The 20,912-nt window shown below is 56.0% G+C and overlaps 1 protein-coding gene across 1 annotated transcript; it reads left to right on the top strand.

The window, feature by feature from the left end:
• Positions 1–1,244: 1,244 nt before the first annotated feature.
• MPP1 (membrane palmitoylated protein 1) lies at positions 1,245–20,308 on the top strand. The gene is made up of 12 exons (XM_039572065.1): positions 1,245–1,476; positions 7,923–8,066; positions 8,406–8,484; positions 9,468–9,553; positions 10,692–10,760; positions 13,667–13,863; positions 14,128–14,234; positions 15,121–15,201; positions 15,808–15,888; positions 16,280–16,482; positions 16,885–16,959; positions 19,019–20,308. The coding sequence occupies exons 1-12, from the start codon at positions 1,375–1,377 to the stop codon at positions 19,193–19,195; spliced, it is 1,401 nt and encodes a 466-aa protein (XP_039427999.1). The 5' UTR covers positions 1,245–1,374; the 3' UTR covers positions 19,196–20,308.
• Positions 20,309–20,912: the final 604 nt, after the last annotated feature.

Genomic DNA, 20,912 nt, shown 5'->3' on the forward strand with positions numbered 1-20,912 from the left:
TTCCCCCCTTCCCCTCCCACCCCCCCCCGCTCTGTTTCCTGTTTCCTTTCTCTAGGAGTTTGCACCCTTCTTCTCCTTGTATTTCTTAGGGTACCTTTAGACCGACTCAGCTTGGGGAACTCACCTAGCAGCAGTGAGTCTGGTACAAGGAAACCTCTAAACCTCCAGGATCTCAGGGATGGTATGCAAAACCCTTTCAATAGTTTTCTGAAAGAATAATCCAGCAGAATTAACTTTACATCCCCAAATAAAGCTCAGGCTTCACCTGGACCCTCTCATCAGTAAGACATACAGCAAGGGCAGAAAAGGTTTGACAGAAGCCCTTTGCACCGTGCACAGCTCACAAATGCAGGGACGTGCCATGCCACCCATGGAAGCTGAAGGAGGTGGAAGACCCAGAACAGCTCAAGAAGAGGGCTGTCCTTGCTGCAGTGCAGAGAAATCCCTGGGTCTCCCTGCCTTGGAGGAACTCTGGAGCTCTGCACCCTGGTGGAGCCCAGGAATGACCCATTGGTTTGTGAGAGTCAGCTAGGCACCAGTGCGCTTTGGAGAGGCGCTCCCCATGTCCTTGCTGGGTCTCTGCCCAGAGCGTCCAAATGAGGGAAATGAAGATGAAGGGCCTTGAGAGGAGCAGTTGAGGTCACTTGGTCTGTCCAGCCTGGAGAACAGACTGAGGACAGACCTCGTTGCACACTACAACTTGCTCATGAGGGGAAGAGGAGGGGCAGACACTGATCCCTTCTCTGTGGTGACCCGTGACAGGACCCGAGGGAATGGCTGAAGTTGTGTCAGGGGAGGTTTAGGTTGCATGTAAGGGACAGGTTCTTCACCCAGAGGGGTGGTCGGGCATTGGAACGGGCTCCCCAGGGCAGTGGTCACAGCACCAGCCTGACAGAGCTCACGGAGCAGATGGACAGGTCTCTCGGGCACATGGTGTGACTCTTGGGGATGTTCTGTGCAGGGCCCGGAGCTGGCCTCGACGAACCTTGCGGGTCCATTCCAACTCAGCATAGTCTGTCATCTGAGTGCTCGGCACGACCAGAGGCAGGCACGGGCGAGGGGCTGGCACGGCACCGACGCGATGGGGGCACTGCCCCGGGGGAAAAGCAGCGAGGCGAGGCTGAGCGGCGGCGGCGGGGACGCCCTGCCCGACCCTCCCACCGCCGGCTCCTCCGCCCCGCTGCAGCCGGGCAGCCCCGCTGAGCCCCCGGCCCGGCCCCGGCCCGCCCCCGCCGCCTGGCTCCGCCCGCCCGCCGCCGGCCCCCTCCGCACACGGGCGGAGCGTGCGGGGAGCCGGCGGCGGTGCCGGAGCCGGGCCGGGCCGGGGGCTCAGCGCTGCCGGGGCCAGCGGGACCGGCCGCAGCTGCCGCCGCGATGACCCTCAAGTCGGGGCGCAGCGCCGGCGGCGGCAGCATGAGGACGGCGCTCTCCGACCTCTATCTGGAGCACCTCCTGCAGAACCGGCCCAAGCCCGAGGTGAGCGGCCCGGTGCGCGCCCGGACCCCGCGCCTCTGCCTGCCCCCCGCCCCCGGACCCATCCCGCTCCCGGCCCCGGCCCCGCCGAGCCCCAGCAGGGAGCCCCGGCGGGCCTCGCTGCCTGCGGGCCCTTAGCCCAGCACCCTGCGCCCGGCTCAGGCCCGGCACGGGTCCCCCGGGGGTCCCGCTGCATCCCGTCCCTCCCGCACATGCAGGGGCGAGCAGGGTCCCAGGGGCAGAGACCCCGCCGTGGGCAGCCAGGTGGGCGCCCTGTGCGTGGCGTTGCTGGTCCCCAGCACCCCGGGAGCAGGGATGCTCGCTGGGGACGTGGGGTGCCTCCGGGGAGTGGTCAGCCAGCATAGCCGGCAGAGCAGAAGGGGCTGGGTGCAGGGGAGGAAGGCTCCAGCATCCTGCCACGGAAGAGGTTGTGCTTGTTTTGCTGCAAAGTTGTAGCTGGTCTGAACTGGAACTGCCTGTCACATGAGCTGATTCAGCTGCTGAGCAACCTCCAGGTCCACAGCATGGGCTGGAGGAGGGTGGGGGTCTCTTCCCCAGGGAAGGAGGATGCAAGCAGCCCTTCTCATGGCTACCCCAGGACAGGGAATGAGCCGATGGCCACATGCACCCACCTCCAACAGAAGGAGAGCAGCCTGTACCAGCCCTCTTGGTTCTGCTGGGTGGGCTCCTTCCTCATTTAGTGTTGCTTGGGGTAGCTTGGGTGCAACCAGGAGAAGGTCAAGAGTTGCCAGTGTTAAACAGCTGGTGCTTTTCTCCCGGCAGAGGTTTTCAGCTTTGAACAGGCATCCTTGGTGAAGCCATGGCATAATGTGCCTGGGCTAAGGTTTCCTTGCAGCTGTGGGGAGCCTCTGAGAGAGAGCAGGGAGGAAATTTCCCTGAAGTGCTGTCCTTGGCCCATCCTGTTGGACACTTAAACATGCAGAAGAGGCTTGTCAGATCTGTCTCACACCAGTGCCTCATCTGCTTTTTATGGTTCAACCCTGGCAGGGTGCTTTGAAAAAAACAGTCGGAAAAAAAAATTAAAGCAGAGTGTCCGGACCAGGCAGCTGCTGAGAGGAGCTCTCCCATCCCTCTGCCTGCAAGATCCAGGCAGAGGGCCTGCCTGGCTGCAAACAGAGCAAGGATAAATTGCCGACAGCAGCAGAGCATGGAAAATGTAGGAGCTGCCCTACAGCTTCCTGGTATTACAGTGTATTTATTTCAGTAGGGATAAAGGGAGAGATGGTGAACTGAGATCTGTGATCTGAGATCTACTGAGATCCTTTTAAAAGGAGCTCTGTAGGGCTGGCATCCAACAGTGTCCTGAGCTTGCCAGTTGCCCACATGCCCACCTCTGTGTCATGGACACGCAGAGATGGTGCTGGCCCACAGTGGCTGTGGCCCCTCCGTGGGACACCCAGACATTGCCCAGCAGCAGCTCTTGGGCGGGGTGCTGGGTCTGCCTGGCTGCTCCTGCTCTGGAGTCAAACAGGGTGGCTTGGAGGTTTCTCTTCTGCATTTTATCTGGCAGAGCCACGTGCTGGGAGCTGCTGTCCTATGTTCCTCACGTGGTGGCAGGGCATGCAAATCATGGCAAGTGGAAGCCATGTTATTGCTAGAAAACAATCCCAGGCCTCTTGCCTTGAGCCTCGCCACGTGCCTGCATATCTTTGCCATATCTCCTGACTGACAAGTACAGATTTACCAAAAAGGTGTGGGCTTTATTCCCAGCTGTGCTCCTGGTTGGCAGGATGTCCTTGGGCTTGTCCCTTTATCATCTGTGACTCAGTTCCCCAGCTGTAAAATGGGCAGCGAATGTGACCTTTGGGAGTTTGATGGAGAGAAGGAGGGTACTTCTGGGGAGAGCTGATCTTGAGGGTGCAGAAGGAACAGAGGGAACTGCACTTGCCTCTGGGCAGCATTTCTCAGCATCCAGCTGGCAGCAGCTCCAAAGCAGACTCAGGCCACAATCCCCCAGGGACCAAATCCTGAACTGACCACAGGTAAAACTCGGTTGAAAGCCGACCTAAACTTCTGGCTTTGACTGATGAAGTGGGGAGGGCTGGTTCAAACTTTTTAATCTCAAATGTATTTGGCTGTGTTGCTGTGTGTAGCAGCTACAGGGAAAAAGCTGTTTTGCAGGGCTTGTTCTGGAAGCTGGGATGGAGTGGCAGGGCAGCTCCTCCTTCTGTCAGTGTTGTGGTTCCACTGGCTGTCCCTCAGAGGTGACCAGCTTCACAAACACATCTGGAAGGCTGCATCAGCCTTTTCTGGTGGGAAGGTGGTGCCTCAGCAAAACTGACTGTGCTCCCTTGAAAATCTGGCCCATCTCCATTGCGGCACTCTGTGATCTGGAGTCAGCGTGAGGGCACACAGAGCTGGCAGCACCTTCTGGCTGCCACAACCATTTTGCATCCCTCCTATTTCTCTTTTCCCCTTCCCACAGAGACCTGTTGGTGTTGCTGGGCCTTTTCCCAGTATCAGCAGTGTAAATCCTTTTTGGTTTAAATGTTTGTTGGTTTGATTCTTTTTTTTTTTTTTTTAACTTCAATCCTATTGCTGGAAGGGGTTTTAGGTGAGATTATTCCTGTGGTTGTGCAGGCAGACTTGGGAAGTCAGTAGCCCCTGGCAGAATGAATTACTTTTAAATGTCCACATGGCTGTTGCTCTCCAGGCTGCTGGAGCAGCCCTAAAGCAGCTCCCAAGCTCAATTTTTTGCTACTTTGCTTTTTTTACACATTGCTATGTTTTTTAAGCTGTACAAGACTGAGATGGACAGATCCTGGATGGGGAGGGAGGCAAGGCTGGAGCACTGGAGGGTGGGAGGAGATATTGCTGGGTCAGGACATCTCTGCACCAAGCAATGCCCCAAGGCCCCTGCATGCACCCATGGTGATTATAATGTGAGGGGTGATGATTCATGGAGGGAGCTGGGATTTTGATCCTCACAGTGTGAGAAGAGTGTGTCTTCCTGCCAGCCAAGAGGGCAATCCCAGAGAAACCTGGCTCCAGGGTTCCTTCTTGTATCCAAGCTGCTGCACTTTGGGGACCTGCTTGGCAAAACCAGCAGCACTTTTCTCCACATACTTGCCAGGCAGCCCTGTTTTTCCAAGGCTACCTGATACTGAAGTCTCTTGGTTAGAGCAGCAAGGAGAGCCCAGGAACCAAATCTCTGAACGTGCCCTTTGCACTGTAGTGCTGCTTTCCTCAAGTGCTGCTTCAGCCTCCTGCAAACAAGCTGCCCAGTTAATGTTTGATTTACCCATGGCATCCAGCCTGGTGGGGCGAGTGCAGCAGCAGCAGTAACCCCTGCAGACAGTGCTGACCCCACTGGGGGACAGGATGCCAAGTCCTGGGATCCTCGCTGCATTCCTTGTTGGTAAACGCTGCCCGAGGAACTGGTACACTTCCCTCTGCCCCAGGATATGGGGCAGAAATCTGGGCTCTTGAGGAAAATGCAGGCAGGGGGCTGTGGGGCACCTCTGACCCATGGAGCTGGTGGCTCTTGTGTGCATTGCCACTGGAGCAGGATTTGTGCAGGGGGATTTGTATCCTCGTCAGGCAGCTGCAAGGCACACAGGGCTGCTGGGTGCTGGGCTGTCCTGCACCCCTATTGCACAGCTCAGCCCCCCAACCTCCTTGCCCCACCTCTGCCCCAGCACAGACCCTGGCAGCGACAGAGCCCGGGGCTGTGCAGAGCTGGCAGTGGCTGGTGGCCACGAGCTGGCTCTCAGCAGCACTCCCAGATGTTTCCTGTGGAGCAGTGCACAAGGAGCAGAGTCTGGCCAGTCACCAGCATGACTCAAAAGGCTCTTAAGGTCACAGACTACGCTGGGCCAAGCCAGCCAAGAGCGTGGCAGCTGCCAGGAGAGTGCAAGGCGATCGGGCCAGCCGGCTCATGTGCGTGGGGCATGACAGCCACACACATCTCCTGTTTCTGGGTGCCAACATCAGGGCTGAATCTGCCTGCCCGAGGGTCCTGGTTGTCCTCATGAACCAGGCATTTTCCCGTCCAGACCTGCTGGCTGCCCAGTGCCATCAGCAAAACAGCCCACACCATTCCAGCATGGCTCTGGGCAGAGAGAGTTGTTGGAAAACTCTTCTGCATTCAGAGTTGCCATCAAGTGACTGGTGGCCATCCCCAGGCACAGCAGCCAGTCTCTGGTGACAGAGCTTGTTCTCCAGGAGTCACCAGGGTGACACTGGTGCTGCGTCAGCATTGAGAGCTGGGTGTTTTCTCCAGCTCTCAGCAAAGAGCAAAGGTTGGGGTCAGGAGGCTCAGCTGATGGGGATGGTGAGGATGGGAACTTCCAGTCCCTGGAGCAGACTGTGCTGTGTCCTGGGTCATCGGGCTGTGCTGAGCGTAGAGGTTTGAAGCCAGGAATTGCATGGTTTAACATTTTCCCAAGGCATGACCAAGATAAGTATGATCTGTGCTGACTCCAACCACCCCATGGGCACTTTGGCCTCTGGTCAGGCTGGAGAAGGTCCTTGTCCTCCTGTTCCTCCTTGCACCTGCTGGTTTGGCAGAGGGGGACAGCTCTAGGCATGCACACTGCTGGATATGTTCCTATGTACTGCAAAGGGTGTGGTAGCATCATGCCCTGCTAGGGCTGGCAAGCCAGGCTGAGGGAAATGGATGCAAGTTGTTCTTCCTTCCATCTTGCCAGTCCATGGCCTGGGTGCTGTTCTGGGCTGGGATTCAGCCTTCTTCTCCATGTTTAAGCCGTTGGCAGCTGGAGCCCACGTGGTTGCCTTTTGAGGAGGAGGTTGGTTGGCACTTTTGGAAGTAGTTGGCTTAAAAATAAATCCCTGCATCATGGGCACACAGCTCCCTGAGCCCTTCCCTCCCTGGCCCAGCCCCACCAGTGCCCTTTCTGGGGGCTGTGACAGTGACCGTGCCTGGTCTGTCCCTCTCTGCCAGGACCTTTCCTGCTGTCCTTGTTAGTCCTGACTCTGCTGCCCCTTTCTTTGGCTCCCTCCCTCCTTTCTGCCATCACACAGAGCTGGATCACCATCTCAGCCAGCAGCACTCCAGCACATCCCTACCAAAGCTCATTTTATTGTGGTTTAGTGCCGTGGCTGCAGCCCAGCAGCAGATACTCTTCAAGAGCCTTCCTCTGGCCTCACCAGATCTGCCTCCCCACCTGGCAGTGTGGGGCTGCAGCTTCTCCTCTGCTCCAGGCCGGGGGCCTGGGGTGGGTGAGAGTGAGCTGGGGCAAGGGGTCAGGCTGATATTTCCCAGCTCCTGACATGGAGTCAGGCTGTGGTGGGGAGAGGTGTTGGCTCTGCCTGTCTGGGGATGGCCACGACACTGATGCAGGACTGAAGCCAGTGAGGACCTTGCTGGGTGTCCCTGCAGATTTGCTCGCTGTGGCTCTCAGCTCAGGCACTGCTGGGAGGGAGGGTGCAGGCTGCAAACTGGGCAGCAAAGCCGGGAGTCTGGTGTGGAGTGGGTCAGCCAGCAGAGTTTGTTTTGCATCATGGGCTGGCATGGGAATTTGTGCCAACGGGGCGGGCAAGGGCTGCAGATCGAAGCTGGCCTGAGTTTTGCTGGGCCAGCACTGATTTGGGAGAGGCTTGAGGAAAGTCCACTGCACTTGGGGCTGAACAGGCACATTTGTGAGCTGTGTGGAGACATTGCCCAGCACGTCTGAGAGATTTAACAGGACTGTATCAGGCTTTCTTGGGCTGGGAGAGAGAAGCTCACCAGGCAGGATGGGTTTGGAGGTCTTTGTATAGGACCCCATGCACTCTCCATCTGCCCTGGTGCCAGCACGTGCTGGAAACCAAGAACAGAGGTTTCCTCAGGGCTGAAAGTCCCTGCTTGGCATCCCAGTGCAAACCAGCATGAAAGCACCTGTAGCTGGGAGCTGGGAAGGAGAATGGGATGTTTCTGGCTGGCTTGGGAGCACACTGCCTTCAGTGCCTGGATGTTGTGTACATGGTTCTGCACCGTACAGTTGCCCACTGATGTAGGTCAGGAAAGGTTGAACTTGCAAACTGAGCAAGAGCAAAGCCTGGCTCCAGTTCTCAGGGGTGAGTCCCAAACTGTTCCGTTCACTTGGTGAGGATGTCCTGGGCTTTATGCTCTGCAGCAAGCTGTCTGTGAGCCAAGTGCTGCTGTGACACACAAGGAGCATTTGTGACTCTTTGCTTCAGAAGATCAGCTGGGGACTCTTTCGGCTTCTGCTACCTGTAGCTTTTCCAAAGTTTTCTTACATCCTGTGTTTCCCAGGCTGGAAAACTGCAGATTAAACCCACATCCACATCTCCAAAGCTCAAGCTCTTCTGCTCCTTTCCTTTTCTTGCCCTTAGCATCTTCTCCTCCACTGTGCTCCACCTGCACCACAGGCACCTTAACATGTTTGAGTAGCTCAGCCCCGCAGCAGGGATCCAACATTCCCAGGTGGAGCCCCTAAACCGTGGTCTCTGTTTTGCCCTGACAGGCCATGACTCAGTCCCCAAACGCCATGACTGAGGACATTTATACCAACGGCTCAGCGACCCTGGGCAGCCCCTCACACAGCAGCAGCCGCGAGGTGCGCAAGATCCGCCTTGTGCAGTTCGAGAAGGTCACCGAGGAGCCCATGGTGAGAACTGGCAAGGCCCCAAAGCTGGATGGCACCCGGGGGGTGGAGGGCAGGTTGAGCTGTGCCAGCAGGCTGGCCTTGAGGGAAACAGATCACTGGAGATCTCGGCCATGGGAAAAAGTTGCTGGACTCTGCCTTCTGCCCGGGCACCCGAAGCGAGCCCCACAGAGGATGGTGTTAATGGTGCCAAGAGGAGTTGCAGCAGCCTGAGTTGGCCTAGCAGGGTCTTCCCCCCAGCCACTGCACAGCCCACTGTGGACATGGGCCTGGAGTGGACTTTGCTGAGGGCAGGAGAGCTCTCCCCTCTAGCGAGCAGTCATGGATTTTCCTGTCTTCCAGGGAATCACACTGAAGCAAAATGACAAGCAGAGCTGCATGGTGGCCAGGATCTTCCATGGGGGCATGATTCACAGACAAGGTAACAAGGCTTGTAGAAGCAGTGCATGTCTGCAGGTGGTTTCTTCCCATGCAGCAATAAGGCAGGTCCTCAGCAGTGCTGGCTTTCCCCTGTGACATGGACATCTGTGCCTGTTCCTCCTCTAGGGATGTGTCAGGAGCTTGGAACTCACTGGTCTCTCTGCATGATTGTCATGTTAATACACTGGAGGCTTTAGGGATAAATAAAGGGTTGGGGGAAGGGCTCTCCTAAAAAGGAACTGGAGATCATCTGTCTCTGTCTCATGGTGGGGTCACTGTAAGAAGAGATGGATCATACCATGGGGACCGTGGGGGAAGCTCTTCCCATTCCTAAAGTGCACAGGTGGAACAGGCATCCTGTAGATTGGCTCTGCAGACCAAAATAAGGTGCCAAAAGAAATAAATAGGTGCTATTTTCTGGGTTTGGGTCTTGCCAGGGAGGCGTGGATACGAGATGTTCTCTGCTTAGAAGAGTCTGCTTTTCCAGCCTTGGATCCAAGTGGGAAGTCTGTGCTTACAACTGCCAAAATAAGACAGGAGCCTTTCCAATAACACTACTGGAGCCTGATTTTTAGCAGTGTATCTGAGGCTGTAATCTGCCTGGGTATATAAACTGAAACCACACAAAGCCAGGAATGCTTGTGTTAAGGGCCCTGTAAGGAGCTTGTCATTGGCTTTGGGAGAGGTACTTGGGGTTGGGTTTGAAACACTGATCCAGGTGCTTTGACCAGTCCAAAGCACTTTCCACACACTGGAAAGCAGCCTGATTTTCAGACTGGCTAAATGTGTCTATTGGGTGGAGGGGGAAGAATTCATTCCCCTTGTGCTTTACTCCCATGTGCTTCGATGGCACGTGTGGTTCCAGAAGCACTGCCAGGCAAACACTGCAGTGTCCTGGCCACAGCTTGCCCAGGAGGCTGATGGAGCTGTGTAAGTTGGGTTTGTCCCTTTTCTGCATTTTCTTATTTCTCACGTTGCTGGCAGGCTCCCTTCACGTGGGTGATGAAATCATAGAAATCAATGGGCAGAGTGCGAGCAACCACTCAGTTGACCAGCTGCAGAAGATGCTGGTAGGTATCTGTGTGTGTCAGGGCTGTTCCCTGGGAAGGACCCTGTTGGTCTGCATGCTGTGAGCATTCACTCCCTCCCACACACCAGGGCCAGCACACAGCTGCCTGCATATGGCAGTGTGATGTGGCAGAAAGCACCCTGCATGCAGCCCCGGTGGGGTCTGTGCTTGCTGCTTGTTTGTGGCCTCCTGGAGCAGCAGTGAAGGCTGTTGACTGGGTCCCTGACATGTGCTGATCCTGTGTGGGGCTTGGAAACCACCTCTGTTTGCCAAGGTTGGTGTGCAGCTCCAGCACTGCTCCTGCAGACCTGAGCCACACATGCATGTCATGTTTGTGCCATTTGCCTGCTGCTGAGGTCATGGTGATCCTGTCTGGCCCTTGCCAGAGACAGCTTTGCACAGGGCCTCCAACCTGCTCTGGGTTCACACACTGATCCTGATCCTGATCCATGCCCAACATACGGCACCTTGTTGGAGGGAGGTGCTGCTGCTGCTTGAGGGTCCTAAGCAGGAGGCTTGGCCTTGCCAAAGTGCCACAGGATGTCCCTGCTCCAGACAGCGGGACCAAGGAGGAGCTTGTCTTTGTTTTTGCTTCCTGAGAAGGGTGGTTGGCCCAGGTGGTCCCTCCAGGCCTCCACATGTGGTTGTCCCCATGGGACCATGTGGATCTTGTGATGCAAGTGAGGCAACAGTGCACTGGCCTGTGGCAGGCAAGAGAGTGCTGTGCTTTAATGCCACCAGGAGGGCCAGAGCAAGAGGCCAGCATGGAGAGGACCTGGAAGAATCAGCCTCTCCTCCCAGGCTCCTCACTGGAGCAGCCAGGGTGGAGATGATGCAGATCTCCATGTTCATTCTGGTGGTGCTTAGCAGTGCCCACAGCCAGACCCTTGTGAGGGTGCTGGTGTCCCCCATGGGAATGTGACAAGTATGGCAAAGCCAAGCAGAGCTGTTTCTGACCAGGCTGTGGTGTCCCCCAGCACAGTGGGGAGCACGCAGGAGCCCTGCCTTTGCAGGTGCTGGCACTCAGCACCTCCCTGCACGGCATGAGCTTTGGTAGGGATGTGCTGGAGTGCTGCTGGCTGAGATGGTGATCCAGACACCACCTCCTCCAACTCTTCTTTCTCCCCTTTGTTCACTAGAAAGAAACCAAGGGGATGGTCTCATTAAAAGTCATTCCCAACCAGCAAAGCCGCCTCCCTGCTCTTCAGGTAAGTGCAGCCTCTGGACCCACGGGCAGTGCTGGGATGTGGCTGTGGGGCAGGTTGGGACCAGAGCAAACCATGCAGGACCAGTGCTGGGGAGAGAGCTGTGCTCAGCCAGGGGTGTCAGGGCAAGGGGGGGTGGCTGCCTTGGCACCTTGTGTGAGCTGCTGGAGGGACCTGTCCTGTGCTTACATCACTGCAAACAACCATATGTTGGGCCTGTGTGGATGTGTTTACCCAAAGCGTGTGTGGGAACACAGGGCTGGGATGTCTGAGCCACCAGTGGTGTTTGGGGATGGGACAGCAGTGGCAGGTGCCCACCAGGGAGCACGTGAGGGTCTCCTTCAGAGCCACGTTCCTGTAACAGGGCCAGCCCCCAGCTCTGTGATCCCTGCTCTCACCAATGCTGGGTGCAGCAGCCCCAGTGAGGATGACGTCGGTCCGGGTGCACAGCGTGGGAGGAAGGAAGCAGTGGGGGGAAGGAAGGCAGCTCCTTGCACCTGCTGTCACTGCCAGGGTGGGGAGGCCATGCTGTGTCACCAGGGGGTGACACCTGCGTGGCTTTGCCTTTGAAGTCCTGCTGTGGCCGAAATAGAGTAGTGGGGAGGGCTGTGTCCTCTGCCAAGGCTTCAGGGCGTGGTAGCTGGTTTGCTGTCTTGTGTTGGTGCAGGAGCAAACCCCAGTGCAGACCCCCTGTCATGGCCAGGCAGGGGAGGGAGAGGAGTTCAGAGGCAGAGGGTGGGGGCTGGATGGGGCTGGCATGGGCTGAGGGAGCACATGTCATTCTTTACTCAGAGAAGCTGAAGTTCTGAACATGGTGGCAAGTGTTGGTGGCTCTGCTTCTTGCTCAGTCCATGCTGTCCCCAGTCCTGCTCAACCAGCTTTGCATGTGTGTTTATTAAACACTGGGCCATGTCTGTCCTTCCCTGCTGTCTTATCTGCCCTCCCTGTGCTGACCCAGCCAGCTCAGTCAGTCAGCTCAGTGCCAGGGGAAAAGCTACCCCAGAGGAAAAGAATGCAGTTTCTGGTTCACCTGAGGCTGGCCACGGGCTCAGGGAAAGACACAGGGACAGACTCTGTCCCAGCAACAGTTGTACTCCCTCCTGCTGTGCCCAGGGCAGTGGTGCTGTCTGCTTCCCAGAGCCACAGCTGCTCTGTTGGTTGCAGTACCACCACCAAGAGTGGACTGTGTTTCCACTCCTGGATCCCCATGGTCACCTTTATTTTAGGGACTGGTGTAAAATCCTGGCATCATGATTTTCCCCTACCCTGGCTTGCCCCAGAGAGGCCGAGTGTCTCTTGGAGCAGGTCTGCTTGGGAGGGTCTTAATGAGAGGAGGCACAGAGCGTTCAAGGCTCTTGAGGTCCCCTCCAGCATATTCCCTGCAGCCTTTTGACTTTAAAAGACCAGGACTTCTCATGCTGGAGCCTGCTCAGCAGCTGAGCCCTAGAGAGGGGCTGGCAGCAGGCAGGCAAAGAGCCCTGTGCAGCTGTGGGTGAGGTGTGGAGCTGTCTGATGCCAACTCCTAACTGGTGTAGGGTGGGTATTTCCAAAATGGCCTGGCTTGGACCATCAGTGCTGCAGGAGCAGAGAGCTCTGGGCAGTGCCTGCTGTGTATCACTCGTGTGTTTGTGTGGGTGATCAGCTTCCTGGTGCCAGAGAGTGCTTTCAAAGCAAGCAGCAGTCCTCATCCTGAAAGGAGATTTCACTCTTATTGTTTTTCCTAATTTCATTTTTTTCATGAGTGCTCTCGTGTCCCAGCTTGATCCATATGCTCTTTTCTGGCAATGAAAGGGAACCATGCTTGTGTCCTGATGGCTCTGTGCCTCCAGCAGCACAGCTGAGGGAAGACGAACTGTGGGAAATTGTTTTAATGTGGAACAAGGACAGCATGGTCTGCTCTGCCCAGGGAGGATGAGTTTCCAGGCCCTGCCTGTCACATCTGAGGGAAGGACAGGCATCACCCCATGTGAAACCCTTTGCCCCCTTGCTACGTGCTGTGTTTCTAGGGTAATGAACTTGCTAGGGTCCTGCTCAGGGTTCCCTAAACTCTGCCTTTCACTCCTAATCCTCCATTCTCTGCCTGGCTTTGCTTCCACTCCAGTCCTGACAGGGTCCTGGTGGGGGTGGGTGCTGTAGACTCCCTTCTCAAAGAGCTGAGCAAGCAGAAGGGACAGGGAAAGCCAACTTGCTTGGTCTTCAGGGCTTGTCCAGCCTCAGGAGGATGCACAGTGGCCTGGGAAGCAGCAGCAGCAGCTCGTTTCCAGTTGCGGCTGTGATGAATTGTAGCTTTGTGAGAGTAGCTGATGCTGAAGGGACTGGGACAGACCAAGGCAGGGATGGATACAGCACTGCATCCTTGGCTCCCTGAAGGCCTCGTGCCATGCAGGGAGTGCCCAGTTCTGGGGAAAGGCAGCACAGAGCAGCTGAGATTGAGCCATGGCCTTCCCTGGGGTCCCTGTTGCGACGTCACCCCTGTGCTCACCCCACTGCAGACGCCAGTTGTGCACCGTGTCAGTGGGACTCCTCTGTGGCTAGCTGAACTCACCAGCACTGTGCAGCACCCAGGGCACTGCAGGGAGGCCCCATGGCAGGGTTTGAACAGCAGCTGTGGGTGTGTGGGTCTGCCTAGAGGCAGCAGCCCTGTCACCAGCTCCCAGTAGGGCCAAGATGCCATCCTCCTTCCCTCATCCACTCACCAGCACATCTCACTACAATTCCATGCTCAAGACTTTTACCCCTAAGCTTTGTGCATCTCCTTTCTCCCCACACAGCCCTGTGGGGCCTGGGAAGGAGCAGGGGCTGTGTGCCTGGAGCCATCTCTGCAGTCACTGCTGGGGAATGCAATGTGGGGGCCAAACTTGGCCACCCTGCATGGCCTTGCTGACTCTGGTCTGCTCTCTCTTTTGCAGATGTTCATGAGGGCACAGTTTGACTACGACCCCAAGAAAGACAACTTGATCCCCTGCAAGGAAGCAGGACTGAAGTTTCAGATCGGTGATGTGATTCAGATCATAAACAAGGACGACAGCAACTGGTGGCAGGGCCGGGTGGAGGGTTCCTGCACTGAGTCAGCAGGACTCATCCCTTCTCCAGAGCTGCAGGAGTGGTAGGTCCTTGGATGTGGCCAGAAGGGCTGGATCTGGGAGTGGAGGTGGGAGCAGTGACCATGTGCTATCAGGAGTTTGAGTTGGGTAACACCAGCGTCACTGCTGGGACAAGGAGGCAAATGTCCCCTTCATGTGCTGCAGGGTGAGCCTTTTCTGTCCCAGCAGCCAGCCTGTTGCTCTTGCATGTCTGAGGGACAATCCTGCTGCTGTCCCAGGGCTTGGGGTGACAGCTGGGCCATGGTGGTGTCCTCCTCTCTTGGTAGGCGTGTGGCAAGCGTCACCCAGCCCACCCAGAGTGAATCCCCAAGCTGCAGCCCCTTTGGGAAGAAGAAGAAGTGCAAAGATAAATACCTGGCCAAGCACAGCTCAAGTAAGTGTGAGCAGGGCAGTGGGCTCCATCCCCAGCCCTGGTCATCTTTCCTGCCTCTGGGCAGGGCTGGGTCTGTCCTCCATGGGAGTCAACCAGAGGGCCCAGCTGTGTCAGCAGTGGAACCTCAGGATACCCCATAGCTGTCACTTCTTTCGAGTCCCTTCTCCAGTCTTCATACCCCTCATGTGGCCACAGCTGTGTCCCCATGTGCACGAGGCTGGCTCAGCACAAAGCTCCTGTGCTCTCCCCTTGGTGACAATTCCTTGCACTCCCAGCCCTGTGAGGTCAGGCTCCCCAGCCTCAAACCCCCCAGGCTGCTGAACACAGGGCAGGCAGTGGCAGTGCTGCTGCTCAGCAATTAAGGAGCAGCCTGAACTGCTCCCACAGCTGCCAAGTCCTGTCCCTGGTGGGGCAGGGAACTGCCCCTCAGCCACCCATGCAAACACCCCATGCTAAACTGAGCAAAGAGCTGGGTGCCTGGGGACTGCTGGCTCCTGGCCCAGCCTGCAGCTCCAAACAGCAACAAACAAGGCTGTAAATCACCCAGATATATAAAGCTCCCCCAGCAGCAAGCTCCCTGCAGCATCCTGCTGCTTCTCCACCTCAGCTCCCAGGTCCTACTGTCCTGAGCAGAATTAATGAGCAAAAGGAGCCCTGGCTTTGTTGGCAGCTCCCCAGCACCCACTCTGCCCCTCACATTCTGCTTGATGTTGCTGCTGCTCTTTTTCCCAAGCAGCCAAACGTGGATGAGCTCCTAGCCCAGTCCTGACTACTCCTGCCCTTTTGCCCAAGGACCTGGCTTTGGTCTGATACACACACACACATGCTTGTGCTGGTGTGGCCAAGCCAGTTCTGACCCCTCTGTCTCGTTTCTCCTCCACCCCAGTTTTTGACCAGCTGGATGTCGTTTCCTATGAGGAGGTGGTGAGGCTGCCTGCCTTCAAGAGGAAGACTCTGGTGCTCATTGGTAGGTCCTGTGCCAGGCATCCTCTGCACACAGGGGCTGTGTGGTGGGAACCAGGACTGCACGGGGGCTGGGGCACTGCAGTCCTTCAAGACCTAGTAAGGTCTGGGGAGCATTTCTTCAGCCTGCAGCAGTCATCCCACAGGCTGACCCCCTCCATGCAGCATTGTGCATGGCCTGGCATCTGTGCTGCAGTGCTGGGGCAGTTGAAGCACGTGTTTGCAGCTCCTGAGTATCTTCATGGAAAATCTCTATTGAAAGCAGCTCTGGTGTGTGCAGTTGCACCAAAGCAAGCACTCCCCTGCTATGGGGACTGAGCACTTGGTGGTGGACTGCACGGGCATGGGCAGCCCACCAAGTCCAGGCAGGCTGGCTGCTCTGCAGGCAGCAGTCCTGTCTCTAGCTGGGGCTGGAGGTGAGCATTCCCAGGACATGAAGAGCCTCTTCCAGGCTGGATAACACCACAGACCAGCCCAGAAGGCGCATCTTCTGCAGGGCCCTGGCCAAGCTCTGCATCTTTCGTCAGACCCAGAGCTGTGGAGGGGCCCCAGCATCTCCCAAGAGGCTGCTCTGAGCTCAGCTCTAGTGTCCATCTCTCTCTCTCTCCAGGGGCCAGTGGCGTGGGCCGTAGCCATATCAAGAATGCTCTGCTCAGCAACAACCCAGAGAAGTTCATGTACCCACCCCCATGTAAGTACCCAGCCAGGTGGAGGGCACAGCATGGGATGCATTTCCTCTCACCTCTTTGATCCAGCACCTTCTGACAGCAGGTGGGAGGTGAGGAGATGTTCCTCCAGCACCACCAAGCCCCTGAAGTCAGAGGTCCCCACATGCAAGGCCTCCCTGCCTGCTGTCCCACATGGACCCACCTTTACCCACAGAGGCTGCAGGGCTGCTGCCACCCACACACAGACACCTCATTCTTCTCATCCAGTGCCTGTCCCCAGCTGGCTGAGGTCCTTACTTGTCCAAAGCAGGAAGCACTTAACAAGGGATTAGTCCAGCTTAGGCTTGATGCTGGCTCCACTCTATTCCCCTCTCCTTTTGGGGGCCAGCACTCACCCTCTCCCTCCCTCCCCAGACACTACACGCCCCCAGAAGAAGAATGAGGTGGATGGGAAGGACTATTACTTTGTCTCCACTGAGGAGATGACCCGGGACATCTCGGCCAACGAGTTCTTGGAGTTTGGAAGCTACCAGGGAAACATGTTTGGCACCAAGTTTGAAACAGTGCACAAGATCCACCAGCAGGACAAAGTCGCCATTTTGGACATCGAGCCCCAGGTGGGGAGGAGCAGGGGGAGGGGTGGGTGGACAGGGGCTGCCACAGATTGAACTGCATGGGTGCTGGCTGTACCTGTCCCTGCCTTCTCTTCCCAAAGGAAGAAGCCAGCAAGCCCTGGGGTGGCATTTCCATTGGCAAGACGTGGGTACAGTGAGGATGTTCCCTGTCACAGCACACACCTGGCTGTGACAGCAAGGCCACGGCCAGGCTGCTGTGGGAGTGGGTTGCAGGGACCCTTTTCCAGGAGCCCACCCAGTGAGCTCATGTCCCCAGTGAGGGGTGTCTCCTTTAGCCCCCACTGCATCACAGGCACCGTGCCAGCCTGGCTGGGGGCAGCATGGGGGGACAGCAGCCAGCCAGCTGTGCCTGGTCCCTGCCTAACTGCACTCCTCTCTCCACAGACTCTCAAGATTGTCCGCACGGCCGAGCTCTCCCCGTTCATTGTCTTCATTGCCCCAACAGACAAGGCAGAGGAGGTGAGTGGCAGGGTGTCCCCTTCTGTCCCCCTTTGGCTGGGCTTCTTTGCCCATGGCAGAGCCTGCTGCAGCAACCCAGGGCTCTCCCCTTCAGCATATTCCTGTCTGCTTTGCTTTTGGTGGTCCGGAACTCAGCCCAGACCTGAGAAACAGGCATTGCCAATTCCTGCAGCTGTAGACTCAGCAACCCTCATCCCAGCATCATAATCTCAGTGGGGAGCACAGCCCAGCACCCGGAGCAGGACCATTTATCCTGCCATCAGCTATGCAAATAGACACTCAAACAACTGCTCCTTTCATTCTTTGCCTCATTAGGATGCTGATCCCTTTAACGTGAGGATGAAAGCAGCACTGATAGCACAGTTAACTCACTCGGTGCCAAGTGGCAGCCACAGGCTACCGCTTCCCAGGAAGCCCCCCTGGATGCAGGGATGCTGCCTACCCTGTCCTGCCTCCCAGTCTGGCAGGGAGATGGGAAGACAGAGGCCAACAAGAAGACCCACAGCTGTGCTCCTCCTGCCTTCAATGGCAACAAGGGCACCTCTCCCAGTCTATTAAATTTGTGTTTGTATGGCTTAAGCTACAGATTGCAGAGAGGATATTTATGCAACCTTCAGAGCAAGTGTTGTGCAGGTATTTAGAAGCACGTTAAGTTCCTAATGCAGCAGGCTGAGGAGGGGGGGAAAGGGGACAGGTCTCAGAGCAGAAAGGGCCACTCTCTGTCACCCACAGCTGCCTCCATCCAGAGAGGAATCACATCCTGCTGCAGTGGGCAGGGCCAGCCCTGCTGCCAGGCACTAAATATAACCCTGCAGCTCGGCTCACTCTGAGGAGAGGGATGCGGCAGAGTTAATGTGACCCCGCAGAGCTCACGTGAGCAAAAACCGCTCCTTGCCCTCCCCTCTCCACCCCCAACAGCTGCTGGCTTCATCCACAATATAGGAAAAATTAATTTTATGCGAATAGATGAATATTTTCTGTAACTCTTTCAAGATGAAGGTAGCTAAGCACTATTTTTTTTTTTTTTTTGCCCCTAGGGTAATAATTATATTTAAAGTTTGTCAGTGTTGAACTGAACACCTTAAAGCCAGAAGCCTGCTGTGCCCTGAGGGAGGGTGTGGTATTGCAAATATTGCTGTGCCATCTGTAGTATGTTTTTAGTGCTGACCACTAAAGGTGTCACTACTGTGATATATACCCAGGTGGTCTAACAAAAGAGAAGGGAAGGACATAAAGACTGGTCTGATTTGGGTCTATTAATGTATTTTTAGGACTATTTAACCTATTGATAATAGATATAATTATATAATAGATATTATAATTAATATAATCTAATAATACCCATTTAGGTCTATTAATATCTGCACAGAGCAGAGCTCAGCAAGCACTGCACCCCAAGCTATCCCTCCTCCCCAGGCACAGAAGCTGCCTGTCATTCAGGCTCCATTAGGGAAATACGTGGAAATGGTCTGGACCTCACTGCCAGGGGCAGAGCTGCCCAGGGGATGCACCCCTGGGATGCCCCTACAAGGTGGGCAGCCCAGCCACACTGGCAGGAGGGGAGGGGCAGCTTTGCTTTTAGTATCAAAGTACAGCACTAAAAACCCAGTCAAAACCAGTGGAGAGGCTGGTAAAGCTGTGCCAGCTGGTGCTGTTCTAGTCAAAAGCCAGTGGGAAGGGAGGATGCTGCAGGGATCCCACCTCCAACCCAGCCTGGAGCTGGTGACAGTGCCCAGCAGAGCACTGAGCAGCCTGCTGCTTGTGAACCTTCTCCCTGGGACCTGCCACAGAGCATTTTAAAGATAAATACGAGACCCAGCAGGTCTGGCCTCAGTCTAGCAGGTAACCTGATGCTCCCATCACCACATGGAGTCCAGCAAAAGCCCCAGACACAAGCCCAGAGATCACACAACACTTCCTGGCCCATCGGACAAGCTCTAAGGATTCTCTGTGCTCTGATACTTCTCAACCCCTCGAGTTGTTTCGGTGCTGGGAGGGTGTTTCCAGGTTGGGACGGGCTGTGAAGTTCCTCTCCTGAGCACTGTCCTGTTCCTTGCAGTCGGAGGCTCTGCAGCAGCTCCGCAAGGACTCGGAGAGCATCCGGAGCCGGTACGCACACTACTTTGACCTGTCCCTGGTCAACAACAGCGTGGAAGAGAGCCTCCAGCTGCTGCAGGAAGCCTTTGAGCAGGCCTGCAGCTCTCCACAGTGGGTGCCCGTCTCCTGGGTCTACTGAGAGGGCACCCAAGCCCAGCCGCTTCCCATCAACCATCCTGCAGCCACTGGGAAACACCTCCTCAGCTTCCCCTGCCCCACAGAGCCCAGCACAACTCCCTCCTCTGCTGCTCCACCGACACGGTCTGGTTCACACACACACAGGGTGCCTGCAGCTCCTCTCCTGGCAACAGAGGCTGCCTGGGTGCCGGCCACCTCCCGTGGCACTGCAGGGCAGGGCAGTGGCTACAGCAGCGCCCAGGTTAGCTCAGAGCACAGCTCCCTGCCCGCCCCAGGCAAGGGAAAGCACAGTCCTGCTGTAGCACCCAGCTGATCTGCCCTGCAGCAGCCCCAAGGGAAGTGGCAGCACAGGGGCTTTCCAGGCAGATGTCTCCTGACATGGCAGGAGTGCACCCAACTCAAAACCCTTCCCGCTGTCCACGAGGCTTCACCAAGTCCACATCTTAGGAGGCTTCTCCCAGAGCACACCAGAGCCCCTGCATCCAAGGGTTTCCTCTCATGAATGGGGAAGATGCTGAATGTGGCACGGAGCACCCGCAGGCAGGCCTCACCCGGTGTTCCCAGGCTGGAGTTTTCTCATTGACCCTGTGCAGCCATAGATGTAAAAACTCACTGTTATTGGAATTCTCACCGTGCAGCTTGGATTGTTACTGCCTGGCCAGAGAAACGGGGCAGCAGCTGAGCCAGTTCCACAGACCAAACCCCAGAGGGACTCTTCAAGGGGTAAATTACCTCCAGCCACAACTATCTGTTGCATGCAGTAGGAAAGTGTCTACAGTGATCATCCAGGCATGTTTTCCAGTCTAGGGTGTCTCACACACTGTATGCAATGATGCAAGCCATGCTCACCATGGGGTTTGTACTGACTCACAAGCCCCACAGCACCATGTCTGGGAAGTATCACCGTGGCTCCTGGGCAAACCACGTCCACCATGTAGGTGAAAAATGTCATTTGTGTGTTCAGTCAGCTATAGGGGCAAGGGGAAGGTGGTTAAAAAGTCTTGTGCAATTTTTTTTAAGGATGCCAAAAATAAAAATCTATGTGCAATAGGGACCTTCGTTCTGATCCACTGCAGGGAAACAATGAGCAGCAATAAATGTGCGCTGAAACATTGCTGTGGCTGGTGTTTTACCTCTCGGGCTGGGCACTGACAAAGCAACGCCAAAGGCCCTTCTAGAGATGGTCCTCAGCAACATGACCATTTCTCTGCACCAGCAGAGTCTTCAGGAGAGGAGCACAGATGCTGGGCACATGGTAAAAGCTGCCCCCCTGCCCCATGAACAGCACTGACCTTTCAGGAGAAGCAAGAAAATCACCTGTTCAAAACCAGAAGTTTTATTTCTTTTTTTGTAAAAAAGAGTAAATAAAAATGGACCTTTTTTTTTTTTCCTGCTCAGGTTCTAACACCCACCAGCTGCTGTTCCCACTGCCTGCATGTATCTCCAGCACTGGAGGGGAGGATAGACCGTTAAAGACAAAAGCAATGCACGAGGTTAAACCAACAGTTAACAGAATCTCTGCAGGGATGGAACTCAGAACAAAACAGCCTGGGGTCCTTCACCATTAAAAGGAGCTAAATCCTGGCTCAGCACTACCCCTGTGACAGAGGAGAGACCTTCTGCCCCCAGCAAGTCATTCCAGATAAGGAAGTTAGCAACAAATCTATCTGAAGCCGTTTAAGCCCACACCCAGTGCCCCTTGGCAGAGCTGCCTCTGA

Source organism: Corvus cornix, chromosome 4A (genome assembly GCF_000738735.6).
Source record: "Corvus cornix cornix isolate S_Up_H32 chromosome 4A, ASM73873v5, whole genome shotgun sequence".
NCBI classification, from domain to species: domain Eukaryota; kingdom Metazoa; phylum Chordata; class Aves; order Passeriformes; family Corvidae; genus Corvus; species Corvus cornix.

What these genes read in the sequence shown, in the direction of transcription:
- MPP1 (XM_039572065.1), top strand. Translation starts at nt 1,375, where the DNA reads ATGACCCTCAAGTCGGGGCGCAGCGCCGGCGGCGGCAGCATGAGGACG. An exon ending in AGAACCGGCCCAAGCCCGAG is followed by an intron (nt 1,477 to 7,922) that starts GTGAGCGGCCCG and finishes TTGCCCTGACAG; the next exon opens with GCCATGACTCAGTCCCCAAA. An exon ending in GAAGACTCTGGTGCTCATTG is followed by an intron (nt 15,202 to 15,807) that starts GTAGGTCCTGTG and finishes CTCTCTCTCCAG; the next exon opens with GGGCCAGTGGCGTGGGCCGT.